Source organism: Gallinula chloropus (genome assembly GCF_964237585.1).
Source record: "Gallinula chloropus genome assembly, chromosome: 8".
Lineage (NCBI taxonomy): Eukaryota > Metazoa > Chordata > Aves > Gruiformes > Rallidae > Gallinula > Gallinula chloropus.
This window is the reverse complement of record NC_140093.1, coordinates 4,413,805-4,427,831: the sequence shown is the minus strand read 5'-3', so window position 1 is coordinate 4,427,831 and position 14,027 is coordinate 4,413,805. Positions and strand designations below refer to the sequence as shown.

General features: G+C 57.6%; 2 protein-coding genes across 2 annotated transcripts in view; both read right to left on the bottom strand.

Annotated features, from left to right (window-relative positions):
- Window positions 1-373: 373 nt before the first annotated feature.
- On the bottom strand, window positions 374-9,103 carry SNORC (secondary ossification center associated regulator of chondrocyte maturation; the record flags this gene model as incomplete). Its single annotated transcript, XM_084267290.1, has 4 exons — window positions 9,048-9,103; window positions 6,711-6,856; window positions 1,066-1,251; window positions 374-483 (listed from the first exon to the last, which is right to left on the bottom strand). Exons 2-4 carry the CDS (start codon window positions 6,781-6,783, stop codon window positions 374-376), a joined length of 369 nt encoding a protein of 122 aa, XP_084123416.1. The 5' UTR covers window positions 6,784-6,856; window positions 9,048-9,103.
- Window positions 9,104-10,627: 1,524 nt separating this feature from the next.
- Window positions 10,628-14,027, bottom strand: part of GIGYF2 (GRB10 interacting GYF protein 2) — a gene marked incomplete at its 5' end in the record, with an annotated part of 73,932 nt that continues 70,532 nt past the window's right edge. The window contains 2 exons of the mRNA XM_084267173.1: window positions 10,628-11,039; window positions 13,048-13,195. Of these exons, the coding sequence (XP_084123299.1) occupies window positions 10,972-11,039; window positions 13,048-13,195 (216 nt within the window). The 3' untranslated portion in view covers window positions 10,628-10,971. The remainder of the gene's footprint in view (window positions 11,040-13,047; window positions 13,196-14,027) is intronic.

The following is a 14,027-nucleotide window of genomic DNA, read 5'->3' as shown; positions in this document are numbered from 1 at the left end:
AACATGGGGCACTGGGGGAGCATGGGGGTGGGTTACACCAACACCCCTCCCTGTGTGACACCCAGCTCTGTGACCACCACCCAAGCTATGCCAAGAGAGCTGCTGCCAGCCAAGCACTGCTCACCTGTCCTTCCCAAATGTGGGGGTGTCACCACTGGCCGCGGTCAAGCCCACCAGGTCTGCGCACACCCAGGAGATCTGCTAAGAGCAGAGATCGCTTTGGGCTGCAGCCCTGCTGCCCAGCGCAGGGGCTGGAGAACCCTGTGCCACACCCGTGGCATTTGTCCCCGAGGGACCCGGGTCAGACAGGGCACAGGAGCGGTTTTGGGCAGGAGACGAGCTGGTTGTATCACAGAGAGAGCTTTTATTGAGTTCAGGAGGCCGAGAACTTCCTCAGCGTGACGACAACCAGGGCAACAAGCACACACGTGCCCAGGAGGGAGGCAATGACAATGGCACCGATCGCTCCGGGCCCCAGTGAGCCTGCAGGGACAGAACAAGGTGCGAGGTCAGAGCTGGTGGGTCCCAGAACAGGAGGGCAACAGGGATCAACCAACTCCCCCCCCCCCCCCCCCCCCCCCAACACCCAGCCCGTGCCCAGCCATCAGCCACACTCCTGCCCCTGAGCTCCCTCCCCGGCCATAGCAGCCTGCTCACTTGTCCCCTCACAGCCACAGCGTGGTCCTGTGCCCAGCAGCATCGAGCCCTTGGGCAGGGGGCCAGAGCCAGCCCCGGCTGCCTTAGCCAGCTCCCGGTGACAGGGATGGCTGCCCCGAAGTGGGACATGGGCACTCAGCTCCCCAGCTCACACCCACAGCTCCAGAGGGGCTTTGCTTGCCACAGAGCCTCTGCCCAGCAGGCGCTGGCTGCGGTTCAGGAGCCAGGGATGGTGCCGACGCTCCCCGCTCAATGGGGCACTGGGTACTTGCTGCAGGTGCCCGCTGTGACATCTTAGCCCTGGGCAGGATGTGCAGCCTTGGCGGAGGCGACAGGCCCACAAGGACCCAGGACATCCCAAGCCACAGCAGCGGTGACCCGCGGTCAGCTTGTCACACAACCACGTACCGTCCCCAGCATCCAGCCGGTGCAGGTGGGTGGTGTCCTCGGGCTCCAGCTCAGAGGTGTACGGGGGGAAGGCGGTGGCGTCCGAAAGCCGAGTCGTGGTGGTGGCGGCGTCGAAGGGGCCGGATCCGGAGGGCAGCTCGGGCGGCTCGTTCCAGAGGGTGGGGATCGGGCCCTGCGGGTACTCTGCTAAGAGATGAACACCCAGAGAGTCACCCACAGGCACAGCGGCCCCGGCTGCTGGTGACAGCCACAGCTTGGCAGGGTCAGGGCTCCAGGGGCCTGCAGAGTATCCCCGGGTAGGTGGAGGGAGCCTGAGAGCAGAGAACCCCAGTGGGGCAGAGCTGGGCTCCCCTTGGCAGGACACCAACACCCAGAGCAGCCACAGGCAGCACCTGCGCCCCGGGCTTTTGCGGCATCGTGGTAGACACGGCACACACGGGACAACAGGGAGGTCCCCAGCACACACACCCTCTGCTCGTGCACAGAGGGGTGCAGTGTGAACACCCACACCTGCAGCCAGTTTGCTGGAGGGCACCGTGGGGAGTGGGCTGGGAGCGGCTGTCACACCCCTGCAACAGGCAGAAATCTACATCTGTGGTCCCCTCTGCCCGGCACCGGCAGCCTGCACAGGGCAGGGTGCTGGAGGCACAGGCCCTGTGCAGGACACGGCTCCCCGGGGCCGGAGCCCCAGAGCCTGGGCTCCCTCTGCCCTCCCTCCCCACCGTGCCAGGGAGATGAAAGCCGGCCTGGGCCCTGTTTGAAGGTTCCGTTCACCTCCTGTTATTTCTTCCCCTGTGGGGTCAGGGACCAACCCAGAGCCCTCCCTGTCTGCGTGCGGCTGAGCCGAGCGCTGCCGGTCAATGCCCGGCTTGTTCAGGTGGGCTCTGGCGGGAGCCGGAGACATTCCACAGCTCCCTGCAGAAACCACTGGGAATGTTGCACTGGGATGGGGGAGGGAGAAAAAAAGGAGGAGGGGAGGAACAAACGAACAGCACCCAGCACCCCCACCCACCTGAACTCACACGAGGGTTATGGGGCATCAGTGGAGCCCGAGCCAGCAGCCCGGGCTCCCTGGGGTGAGGCACAGATGTCCCCACACGCCCCAGTGCTGGCACAGTCTCGGTGTGTACTGTGGGCACTCTGAGGCTCATCCCAGGCTCTCCCTGGCCCAGCAAGAGGCAGCAGCAGCACATCTCAGCAGTGCCAGCCCCAGCTTTAAGGACCCAGAACCCTTCTTGCCTCCCGATCCCAGGGCAGCTGTGACTTTGTGGGAGGAGATTGAGTTGGGATCAGGATCAGTGCACTCACCAGGGAAAGGCGGCCGCTCCCAGGAGCCGTAACCAATGTGGGCACCATCCAGAGAGCCCGTAGGACCAGGGCAGGGTCTCTGCAACTCCCTGTTCTCAAAGGGATGAGGAGGGAGGTGCTTCCCTCTCCAACCATAGCACAAAGGCTCCTGCTGCAACCAGGACCACGGGGCCCAGAAAGTCTCCCCTGTCCCCGGTACATCCAACTCCTGAGGAGATGCTTTGCAGCTCTCGTGGGGCAGGCACAGGGCTCATTTCTGACAGACAAGCCAAGAGGAACCCATGGAATTTAAGCTCTCAGTGATTTTTAAGTCCTGGATAGAGTCCCGGATGGCTTCTGGATACACACCTCATTAATCCCCCTTGTCTGATTAAAGCCCGTGTTCAGCTCACCCTCACAGAGGGGGCAGAGGATGCTGAATATGAGAGGCTGGGGTTTTTTGTCCCGAGTTCTTGAGGTTTTCCCTTAACAGCACTTGGACCAAGGAAACACAACCCCCTCCATCAGTCCCGTGCCCCGCGACTGGGAGCGGCCAGGCCGGGAGCAGCAGAGCCACGCGCCTCTCAGAGCCAGGCTGTGCTGCTGGCCTCCCCTTCAGCTGCTGGAGCAGCTCCAGGAGCCCCACAGCGGGCACAGGGGTGGGGGAAACACAAAGCCAAGGCCAGCACTGTGCCCAGAGCCAGCTGCTGCAGCCTGGGAGAGGGACGGTTGGCAACCTGCACTTGGCTTTCCAAGACCTGCCTCTGATTGCTACCCCGAAACTAAGAGCCCGTGTCCTCACGTGCCCCTGATCCCACACACCGGAGCAGCCCGGCCACCCACCCAAGTAGCCCTGCACAACCAGGCAGAGGAGTCATGCCTGCTCCCCTCAGCAGCCTCTGAGGGACAGCTCCAAACCAGCCCAGCCTTTCGCAGGGAAAGGATGAGTTAGTTACACACAAGTTACACACAAGTTACAGGGGACCCCTCGGCCTTGGGCAGGGCATGGCCATTTTCACTTGTGCAGCCCTGTCTCAAGGGAGGGCACGAGGGAGAGTCACAAACCAAGGGCAAGGCAGCACATGGCTGCCCTGCTCACCCCAGAACTTGGTAAAGAACCACCAAGAAACCCCCTCCAGACACGTCATCCATCACAAGACCAGATGTTTAACATCTGGGAGAGGGCCACACTGAGCCGGCATCACCCTTGGGATCAGCCCTAGGTCTAGGACAACCCGCCTAAGATGCACCAGGCAGGCAGAGGATGGCATCTCTCCTGCCACACGCTGAGGGTACACATCACCCTACCTCAGGGACAGCTACACACTGCCCCACGTGTCCTCCCACCCACCCTCCAGCTCAGGTCGTTACAGCTGCAGCCAGGGAGAGGGAAGAAAACCTCAGGAGTTACGGCGTGGTGAAGTGGTAACACCAGGAGCTCTCCAGGTGAGGAGCCCTGCAAGGCCTGGGAAGGATCACAGGATGTCCCTAGACAAGGTCTCCTCTGATCATTCCCCCTGAGTGCATCTCTTGCTCCCACAGGCAGCCTGACCCTCTGCTCCAGCCCAACCTACTTCCACTGCAGCTCCAAACAAGGAAACTCCCAGCCCCCCATCTAGAGTTTCCATACCAAACGCAAAGGGGATTCAGGAGCCAAGGCCCTGCAGCAGCTGTGACTGACCTCCTGCAGCTCTGGGTTTTCTGGGAGGGGAAAAACTAGACCCAGCTCTTGCAGTGCTGACTGCCACTTGGGTCTGGGGAGAGAGGAAGAAAGGGTTTGGGTGCCCAGAAAGTGCCCAGACAGGCTCCACTGCCTGTGGCACCAAGATCAGGTGGATGAGGAGGGTTCAGGACTGGGTCGTGTCCCTATTTCCGATACTGGGATACTGGGAATTGCTCAGGACCTCTGAGGAGAGATCCATGCTTTCTCCAGTCACAGAGCCCTGACAACACCATCCAGGAGACCAGGCTGGCTGAGGTACATGACCCACTGGCACCCCAAAAGCGCTCTGAGTGCTGCAGCCAGGTGGGAAGCCCAGCGAGTCCCTTCACACCGTGCCCACTGCGGAGCGGATCTGGCACTCGGCAGCTCGGAATCACCAGGGAGCCAAAACCAAACCCAACCAAGGAGGGAGGGCTCAGCCCAGCCCTCGGGCCAGCACAGGTGGCGTCACCTGCAGCCCTGTCTGAGGCAGACTCTGGTGCTGCTCAGCACTGAAGGCTTCGCCACGGCACGGCTGAGGCCTGAGGGCAGGGGCTGGGTGAACCCTGAGGCCAGCAACGGGCTGTCCAGCCCCAGGTAGCCACAGCGGGCGCCGGGCCAGGGCAGGGATGAAAAGAGCCCTTCATGGGGAGCACAAAGGGCAGCCTGTGAGGTGTGAGCACCGGGAGCTCGGGCCCGGAGCGCTGCGGTTCTCCTCAGCGGTAAATCAACTTGTTTACGGAGAGGCCGAGCGGCGTGCGCGGAGCCCAGGGCGGGCGACAGGCTCTTCCCCTCCTTTGTCTGCACAGGGCAGGAAATTTCCTCTTCTAACAGCGTGAAAAGCAGGAAAAAAATTCCACTGTGGGCTGACAGCCCCTGTACTGGGGTGGGAGGGTTGTACTTCTGCAGCTCCTAATGTGGCAGAACATTGTCCCGCTCCGGGGATGGGGTACAGGCAGGTCACCCCAATGCCTGGCTCTGAGGCAGCAAAGAACAAGCATCTTGGAGGCCCCAAGCCTCTAGATGTCACAGAAAAAGGACAGGGCCTCTCAGATGCTGTGGGACCTGCACGTTGCCTTTGTCAGTCCAGAGCTCCTCCAGGGCTGCCGGCCCTGCTGCGTGAGCGCAGCTCGCCCAGGGAAGGGCCACAGTGTAACTTGGGGGATTTCAGGGGAGCAAAGTGACCTGGGGATGCAGTGACAGGGACAAGCTGTAGCTGTACTGCCAAGCCTAGAGCAAGCATGTGGGGAGGTCAGCAAGGTGGGTGGGGGGACAGGGCAAACACAGACCAAGTACTGGAAACTTCAAGTGGCACAGGAGAAGTCCCAGCTCAGAGAGGAAGCAGACCAGATTTTCCACTGGAAACGAGTGAGTCTCTGCAGAGCAAAAGACCATTAATGGCCCAAAGACCTTACCTGGGCCTGGGGAGGAGTGGTGCCGCTGCTCCTGGGAGCACGAGTGAGCCCCATGCTCAGACTGTCCCAAAGCAGCTCCTAGTCTGTACCCAAGAACCAAAGCTCAGGGCTCAAGAAGGGAAACGGCCACTTCCCAGTGCTGCTTCCTAGCTATGGGCTTCCCAGCACCCCCGAAGGTTCCTACAAGGGGAGGGTCTGGGGGGAGACACCAGCTGCAGGAACGCTGCTCTCAGCCCTGTGGATGGCCCGCGGCAGCAGCCTCCCTACATGAAATGGTTCTGCCTGGTGGGCTCAGATCTCATCAGAGGGATGCAGCCACCCAGCCCTGCTTCGGGCCTGGAAGGCAGGAGAAGGCCAGGAAAAGCACTCAGTGGGGAGCTCAGCCTGAGCCATCCCTTCACAGCCTCACCTGCACTAAGGCTTTGAGGGAAGCAGGAGGAGTTTCTCCTGTGTGCTCAGGGCCCGTCTATGGAGTCAGCCCGGCAGCCAGCTCCCCCTCATTCACAAGCCCCTTCTGAGGCCACGCAACCTTGAGGGCTGGCTGTGCCCTCAGAGGCTGGCTGTGCCCTCAGAGGCTGGCTGTGCCACAAGCAGGAGCACGGCAAGGCTGGAACTGGTAACCACCTCCCCAGGAACCAGCGTCTCGCCCGAGCCCAGCCCGGCAGCTCAGGGGACACGAGTGGCAGCTCCAGCCCTGGGCAGCTGCTGCTGGCTGGGCTGTGCCCAGCTCCAGCCAGGAGCTCACCCAGCTCGGGCGCTTCCCGCAGCCCCTGAGCGAGCCAAAGGCCTTCAGAGCCCTCGCTGGTTCTACCTGCGGTGCCGAGTGCCCCCGGGGCAGGGAGCACCGCAGGGAACAGCAACGTGTGCCCGTGCTCCAGCCAGAGAAAACCTCTCCCTTCAACCGCAACGCTTCTCCCTGCCGCTGGAACTGATGGGCGACCGTCCCACCAGCTGCTGAGAGCACCCCCCGTCTGTCAGCCCTAGCACCCAGGGAGCCACCACTGCCCCTCAGCTGGGAGGCTGGAAAGGATCTTCTCTCTTTTCCCCCCACCCAGGAACCCAGTCACAGCATGGAGAATATATTCCTACTCCCCACTGGCCCCAAAGCCTGCTTCTATTACTCAGCTTAACTCGGTAAATACTTAGGGATGGTTATAGGGGAGAGGAGGTGAGTAAAGGCAGGTTAGGAAGAGCTCCCTTTCCCCTGCTTTGGGGCTTTAAATGCAAATAAAGCTCCTTACCTGCCAGCACAGCAGGGAGTAGGATGCTGCAGAGCGTCAGCAGGGCCAGGCGAAGGGCTCTGTGGCAGGGCATGGCTTCCCTCAGGGATTCTCAAAGCTCTTCAAAGCACGAAGCAACGTGGAAGTGCCACTGGGAGAATAAAAACCTCGTCCAGCCAGGTTAAAAAGAGAGTATTTAAAAAAAAAAAGAAAGGAAGAAAGGAAGAAAAAGAAGAGCGGAATTTCCTTCCCAACAGCAAGTGACCAGAGAGCGCAGAGCCGGGCAGGGACTGCCTGGCTTCCCCAGCACACCTCCTCCCAAAAGCAGCTCCACCCACCCGCTCAGAGCTGTGCCCAAAACCCCACAGCAGCCCGGCCTGGGGCATCCCCCACCGGCCAGGCCAGCCCCGCAGCCCCAGGAGCCACGGGGCAGGTAGCTCCAAAAACAAGCTGCCCCCGTCGAGGGCTGGCTCTCCCCTCGGCACGCAGGGCAGCGGTGGCATCGGGCTGCCGGGTGGGCACAGCAGGGCTGAGGGACTCAGGCTTTGGAGGCTGAAGCGCTCGGGAACGGGGCTGGAGCGGCTCCGGGTCACCCCGTGCTGGAGCCTCTGGGCACAGTACTTACTGTGCACGGGCTCTGGGGGCAGCTCAAAGCTCTTCCAGGAGAGGTGCCTTCGCCAGGCTAAGCCAGCACCCTGCTCCTGGGACTGCAGGGACACCACCTCTTCCTGACACCCCTGCCACTCCGGCCCTTCCCTTCCACGTGGGCTCAGGGAGAACTCCACAGGGCACAGACACGGGGTTTGCTTCCCATCAGGCTGGCAGACAGGGCAGAGAAGGGGTGAAAAGGCTGCAAGGGGGAACCACCGCTCCAGCTGGTGTCAGGGGACAGGAGAACTTCGTTAGGGGTAAGGTGATAACGAGGATAAAACAGCCACAGGTCCCAGTCAGAAACGAACCCACCCAACACACCCAGCACCAGGGCTCCGCTCTGCAAACACCAGCAGCCTTGTCTGAGGCCAGGCTTTTCCTGGGAAGGGGACTCTGCCTTTTGCCCTTCCCTGCCAGGCAGGGTCAGTCCTTGCCAGTGGCTCTCTGCTGGGTGAGAGGGGAAACAGGAAAGCCAGAGGTCTGAGCACTGGCCCTGCAGCCACAGGAAGGGTTTGGAAGTTTCTCCAGGTAACAGGCTGGAAAGAACCCCCAGCCATCCCCAGCCACCAGAAGGAGCCCTCAGCCATCCCCAGCCACCAGAAGGAGCCCTCAGCCATCCCCAGCCACCAGAAGGAGCCCTCAGCCATCCCCAGCCACCAGAAGGAACCCTCAGCCATCCCCAACATCACATTTGGCACTCAAATCCCCGTTAGCTTTCCAGATTAATTGCTGCAAGGAGGAGCTGGAAGCACACAGACAGACACACACCCAGCTGCAGGCACAGAGCCGTGGCTCACATTTTTCCCCATCCCTACTGATCCAAATGACCTTTGCTACCCAAACAGGCACCAAACTGGCAGAGAAGGCAGCGGGCAGGCTCCTGAGCACCCCCCCTCACCCCTGTACCCATCACAGAACCCCAAACACTAGACCATTAAGGAACAAGATGCTCCCCACAAGCTCTCAGGAGCAGAGTGGGGCTCTCAGGGTTCAACAGCTCATCACACACCTGCTTGCATCTCTGCACACCGAGGGCTTGTTCCCTTCCCCACGCCCCAGCTGAGCTGGAGATGAACAGGCTTTGGCTTCTCTGTTACATACCACAGAGCAGCCCAAAATCAGCCTGTAGAATTGGATTGTACCACGACAGAACCAGAGAGCACTGGTGAAGCAGAACACCTCACCCACTAATAATAAAAGAGATGGAAGCAAAATGGAATTACCAAGTCTGAACTCTCTGAAACATCAGCTGAACTAAGGCAGAGCTACTCAGTTAGGTCTGAGGATCTGACTGCTCACTCGCCCCGGTCACACAAACAGCAGGAGGACATTTACCAGTCACCTTCACTGGGATTTTTCCACACAGAAACAAGGAAAAGAAGGTTCTGTCTAAAAAGGGAAGCCTACCAGGTGAGGGGAGAAATAAATCCTCTCGTTTTGGGAAGGTAATCCCAGTGGGTGGGTGGATACCAACTGGCAAAAACAAACCCAAAAGGCTCCGTGGCCAAGGGTTTGTACCAACAGAGCCAGCCAGGGCTGGCTGTCTCCTGCATAACCACCACAGGCCTGAACACATGTGTTTCTGGACAGAGAAGGGGGGGAAAATTAAAGCTTTCTTGTCAGAAATACCCAAATCTCAACCCACTGGTGTTTATTTGAACTCTAAAATTAGGAAGGAGAAAAAAAAACCCCACCAGTATTCCTCACCAGGGCAGAAATAAAGCGGTGGTCGTTGTTCCACATCCACATTTGCTGGTTGTTCCTTGATGGAAAGCGATGGGAGTCGAGTTTTGGGTCAGTTCTAGCACCAGGAATTAGCTCAAAACTCAGCTTTGACAAAGGCAAGCAGAAAGTTTTCTCTCAGATATAATACAACCAGGTTTTATTTAAGTTCTCTCTTTCCCCCCCTCCCCCCCCACACTGGCAAAAGTTCCGAGGGAGTTTAAAGTTTTGTAAACATTTGAACTACCCCTCTTCCCCCTTTTATGAATTTACAAAGCAAAGGAGACAGGGAGACCAGATTTGCAACAGTTCCAAGTCTCTCCATGCTATTGGAATCCAAAAACTATATACAAGTCTGCAGCAGTCTCTGTATAGTTACTGTACATGTTGGGGGGGCAGGGGGAAGAGAGAGGAGGAGGAGGAGGAGGAGGAGGGGAAGGTGACCCCAAAAACTGAATAAACCAAACGAAATAAAATCCAAAGCCAAACTGCTCTTGAGCAACTCGAACTGTTTTCTTTAGGCAGTGATGACAGAACAACAGACACCGTTCCACAGCTCCAGCAACGCTGCAGCCGGCTCTTCCTCAGCAGGTTGGAACCCTCTGGGAACAGGAGCTGGGGCCAGGGGGTGGGGACTAAGTGCGTTTGGCAGTTTCCCTTGTCCTTCTCTTGAGGTGCAGGTGGGTGGGTGGGTGGGTGGGTGGAGAAGGGTGCTTATCTTTCAGTGAGGAAGGAAGGTTACGATTCCATAAATACTTAAAGAGATTCTGGATCCCAGTGAAGGTGCTCGATAGTTTTAAGGTGTAGAAGACAAGCAGGGCCGGCATTGCACACACACAGCTTCACCCTCCAGGGTCTCTCTTGGCGACCAAAGGGCATCTCTGCTCGGTAGCCTAAGCGCTGCTTGGAAGGACAGCTGGCTGGGGCTTGGTGGGGACATGTCAGAGCCAGTGTTCACCCCCACCAAAGACTAAAGATCCACATGGGAAAGATCCTACTGCCTCTTAAACGAGACAAATTTGCAGGAAATGAGCTCAAAATGAACTGCTCCTGACCCTCCAAAGGTAGCAGTTAGGGGACAGATTCAGCCTGAAAGAAGAGATGCCACCCCCCTTTTTTTGTCCTCCCCCCCCAGAGCAGAAGTCCCCACTTGTCCAGGAAGGCTGGAGCATGCTGACAGGGAACAACTCCACCAGCTTCAGCATCACCACCTAATGAAGACAGACTCGAGCTTTCCCTCCAAAAACAATGTGCTGAGAAGGGCTGGCAGGGGGGTGTGCAACTTCAAACCAACCCAAGCTAAACTGTGCCCGCCACCGCCCCTTCTCCTGCCGTTGCCAGTTCTAAGGTTAGCTTATGAATGCAACTCCTGGCTGGGGAGAGCACCTCTTGCCCTGATGGAGCATGGAAGTCAGTATCTGTGTGGCATTTCGGTGTTGACCAACATCTGTTAACCACAAACTCTCTCACTCTCTCTCTCTCGCTCTCTCTCCATGACTGCACGTGTTGGATGTGGGAAGAGTAACCAGGAGAGGGAAAGCAATGGTTTGCAGAATCCCAATTGATTATTTTTTTTTCTCTTTTTTTTTTTTTTCTGGGTATGTCAGCAGAAGGAATCACAGCACAGTGAAAGCTCGCTGCCCACATCGGCCTCGCTGGGGACGAATCCTATCTCCCACCCTCCCAGGACTCCGAACAACAGTCCGCTCCACTCTAGGCTGACAGCAGGAACAAGGCCTGTGCAGTCCTGGGCAGACAGGGTTTGCTGGGGCTAGAGGAAGTAGCCTGAGATGATTTGATTCTGTGATTCACTGCGAGGCGAAGAAGAACGCACGGTGGAGAGTACTGTGTCCGGAACGGAGAATCCATGGTTAACAGAGGCAGGAGAAGCCAGCTCGTTTGCACATGCTCAGTAGTCTTCCAAAGTCTCTATTTCTCCCATATTGAGCCGCTCTGATGAAGCATTCACTGAAAACCCTGCAAACCAAACAATAAAAGGCTCCTGTTACATCATTATCCCAGCCCAGGTTTTAAGACAGCAGCAGCACACGTGAGCTAAGGCGAGCAACGCGTGTCGGAAGACTCGGGGGGCAGGTCAGTAAGGCTGCAACACTCCCCAGACCGGCAGCGTTCTTCCCTTCATACACCCAGGGAGATCAGTGGGATCCCCAGGGAAGCAGCAGCACCACCCAGGGAAGCATCACTTGGTCCCTCACAACACCTCAGCACAGGGCTGGTTTCACCCACCGTTCCAGTCGCCACCCACAGGGCTGGTACCAGGCACGGTGACACGCCGGTGACATCCCTGCCACGTCTCTGGAGGGAGCACATCTGAGTTGAGTGGTGCTCAGAAGTGTCAGTCACCACTGTGCTGACATGGTCTGAGAGGCAGCAACGTACAGGGTGTGAATTCAGAGCCTGAGTGTGGACTCATGCTCGACACTCCCGGGGCTGGGAGCAGTCCTGCCCCTTGCTTTAGGGGCTGAGCACAGGTACCTGTGGAATCTGGCAGCAGGGCTGTGTATCTCTGGGCTTTGGCTGGGGGGGTTAACCATCTGTTCCCACAGGGGCACCACACACAATCACACAGGCAGGCAGGATGATGCAGATGGTGCCACGTTTCTGCCCCACCCAACCTTTCCTGAGGGCATGATGTGTGTGAGCAAGTGCAGGGAAAGGCAAAAACCACTCAGGATTTTCCACAAGGACGAAATCTGACTTATCCACAGCTTCCCTACTGGAATTCAATCCTTACAGCTGCACAAAGCCTATGTGGTGTATGAGAAAGGGAAGGGTTCCTGTGCAAGGGCACTGAACACAAACCTGATGCTTCACTGTCCTGAGACTGCTGCACCAGGCTGGCTGGGTGCTAGAAACCAACCCACTTTCACAGTCATGGTACCCTCAAGAGGCTCTGCTCCAGGTTTAAGGACGTTGTTCTGGCTCCCTCCAGTGGCAGCAAGCTACCAGAAAGGTTTGGGAATCCTGTAATAGGAGGGGGCTGGTTTTCAAGCAGCTGTGCCCACCACTTGTGACAGTTGAGCTATTTCTCCCTCAGTTACATGAGCAGGTTCTTAGAACTATTCAGCCCAGGTGTGACTGGCTGGATTGGCACCCAGGGGTGCCAAGTCAGGGTTCCCCAAAAAAAGTTCAGTATACTTCGAAGAAATCATGGTTGAGAAATCCCTGATACCACTGAAGAGAATTGATTTTGTTGAGAACAAAAAGGGAAGATAGAAGACAGAAGGGCTCTTGTTAGAGCCTTAAACCCCAGGCTGCTTTACATGGCACCAGCACCATGAATGCCAGCCCAGTGTGGTGCCCTAGTTCCCTTTTTCCCCATGGCACACACACAGACACCTTTCTCCTGCAGCAGTGCTACAGCAACACGCTGGGTCCCACACCACTCACTGCTGGGGTGCTCACACCAGGCCCTTGGAGCTGAAAGGCCACTTCAGAGAGACCTTTCCAGCTGGGGCTGTTCACCATCCTCACACAAAAATTAAGGTAGAGGAAGAGAAAAAAGCACTACTAATGATGTCATCATCACCACTGCCTCCAGCTAAACATGTGTGACCACTTTTCAGACTCCCTCTCACCCCCCATAAGATGTTTGCCACCCTTCCTGACTGGGGTAGTTGCTGCCTGTACCAAGGCAGGAAGAGAGAGGCACGAGCCTCAGGAAGCTGTTCCTGACCAAGACACAGAAAACAACGCACAGCCAAGCCAGAGGAGAGGCAGTTCAGCTCAACTGAGCCACCTCAAGGTTTCCAGGGAACAGCCAAGGTTTCCAAGAGGCCTTTTCACAAGGGAAACGTTCAACCAAAGTTTTCCATGAGAGAATAGTACTGAAGTACTAAAGACACTGCAACAGCCATGCTGCTTTCTGTTCAAATCCAATATTCCCATTTAAGGTTAACAAGACCCCTGGAGTGCTTCAAGACTTCTCCCAGATGAGACATGAGTCTCTCCCAGTGACACTGACCTAACAAGCTGGGGTCTGCACGAACCATTTTCTGTTTCTTCTTCTTCTTGCCACTCTGCACAGCCTCAAAGTTGGATTGCTGGTTGTTGCTCTGGTTGGTCTGAAAGACCGAATGTAGCGAGCTGTGGTTCATGCCCCACACCGAATCCTAGAAGACAAAGCAGGTGCAAGGTTCTGCAGTGTGGTTACCTCTGGGTTACTTACACAGAAAGCTCTAAGAGCCCCACTGCATGCTGTACATCACCACGTGTGGCAGCACTAGGTCCCACACCACATCTACCTCACCTTCCTACAGCAAGCCCTGGATCAGCACGCCAAGACACTGTTTGATCTACAGTTGTCCTCTACTGTTGGGTATGAAGGTTGGGTATGTGTGGCCAGTAGGTCTGGGGAGGGGATTGTGCCCCTGGACTGGGCACTGGTGAGGCTGCACATCGAGTGCTGGGTCCAGTTCTGGGCTCCTCACCATCAGGAGGACATTGAGGTCCTGGAGCAAGTGCAGAGAAGGGCAGCCAGGCTGGGGAAGGGGCTGGAGGGCAAATCCCATGAGGAGCAGCTGAGGGAGCTGGGGGTCTTCAGCCTGGAGAAGAGGAGGCTGAGGGGAGACCTTCTCCTCCACTGCCCTGCCAGGAGGGTGCAGAGAGGTGGGCGATGGTCTCTTCAGCCAGGGGACAGGAGATGGGACAAGGGGAAATGGCCTCAAGCTGTGCCAGGGCAGGGTCAGCTCAGATGGGAGGGAAAAGTTCTTCCCTGAAAGAGTTGTCAGGGCCTGGCACAGGCTGCCCAGGGAGGGGGCTGAGTCCTCACCCCTGGGTGTGTTTAACAGGCGGGGAGGTGAGGTGCTCATGGATCTGGTTTGGCTTAGGATGGGAATGGTTGGACCTGATGGTCTTTTCCAACCTTGTGATTCTGTGATACTCACTGCAGAATCAAGTATCTGACATCTGCTTTATTCTCTGCCATTCTCAAGCCCTGCTGCT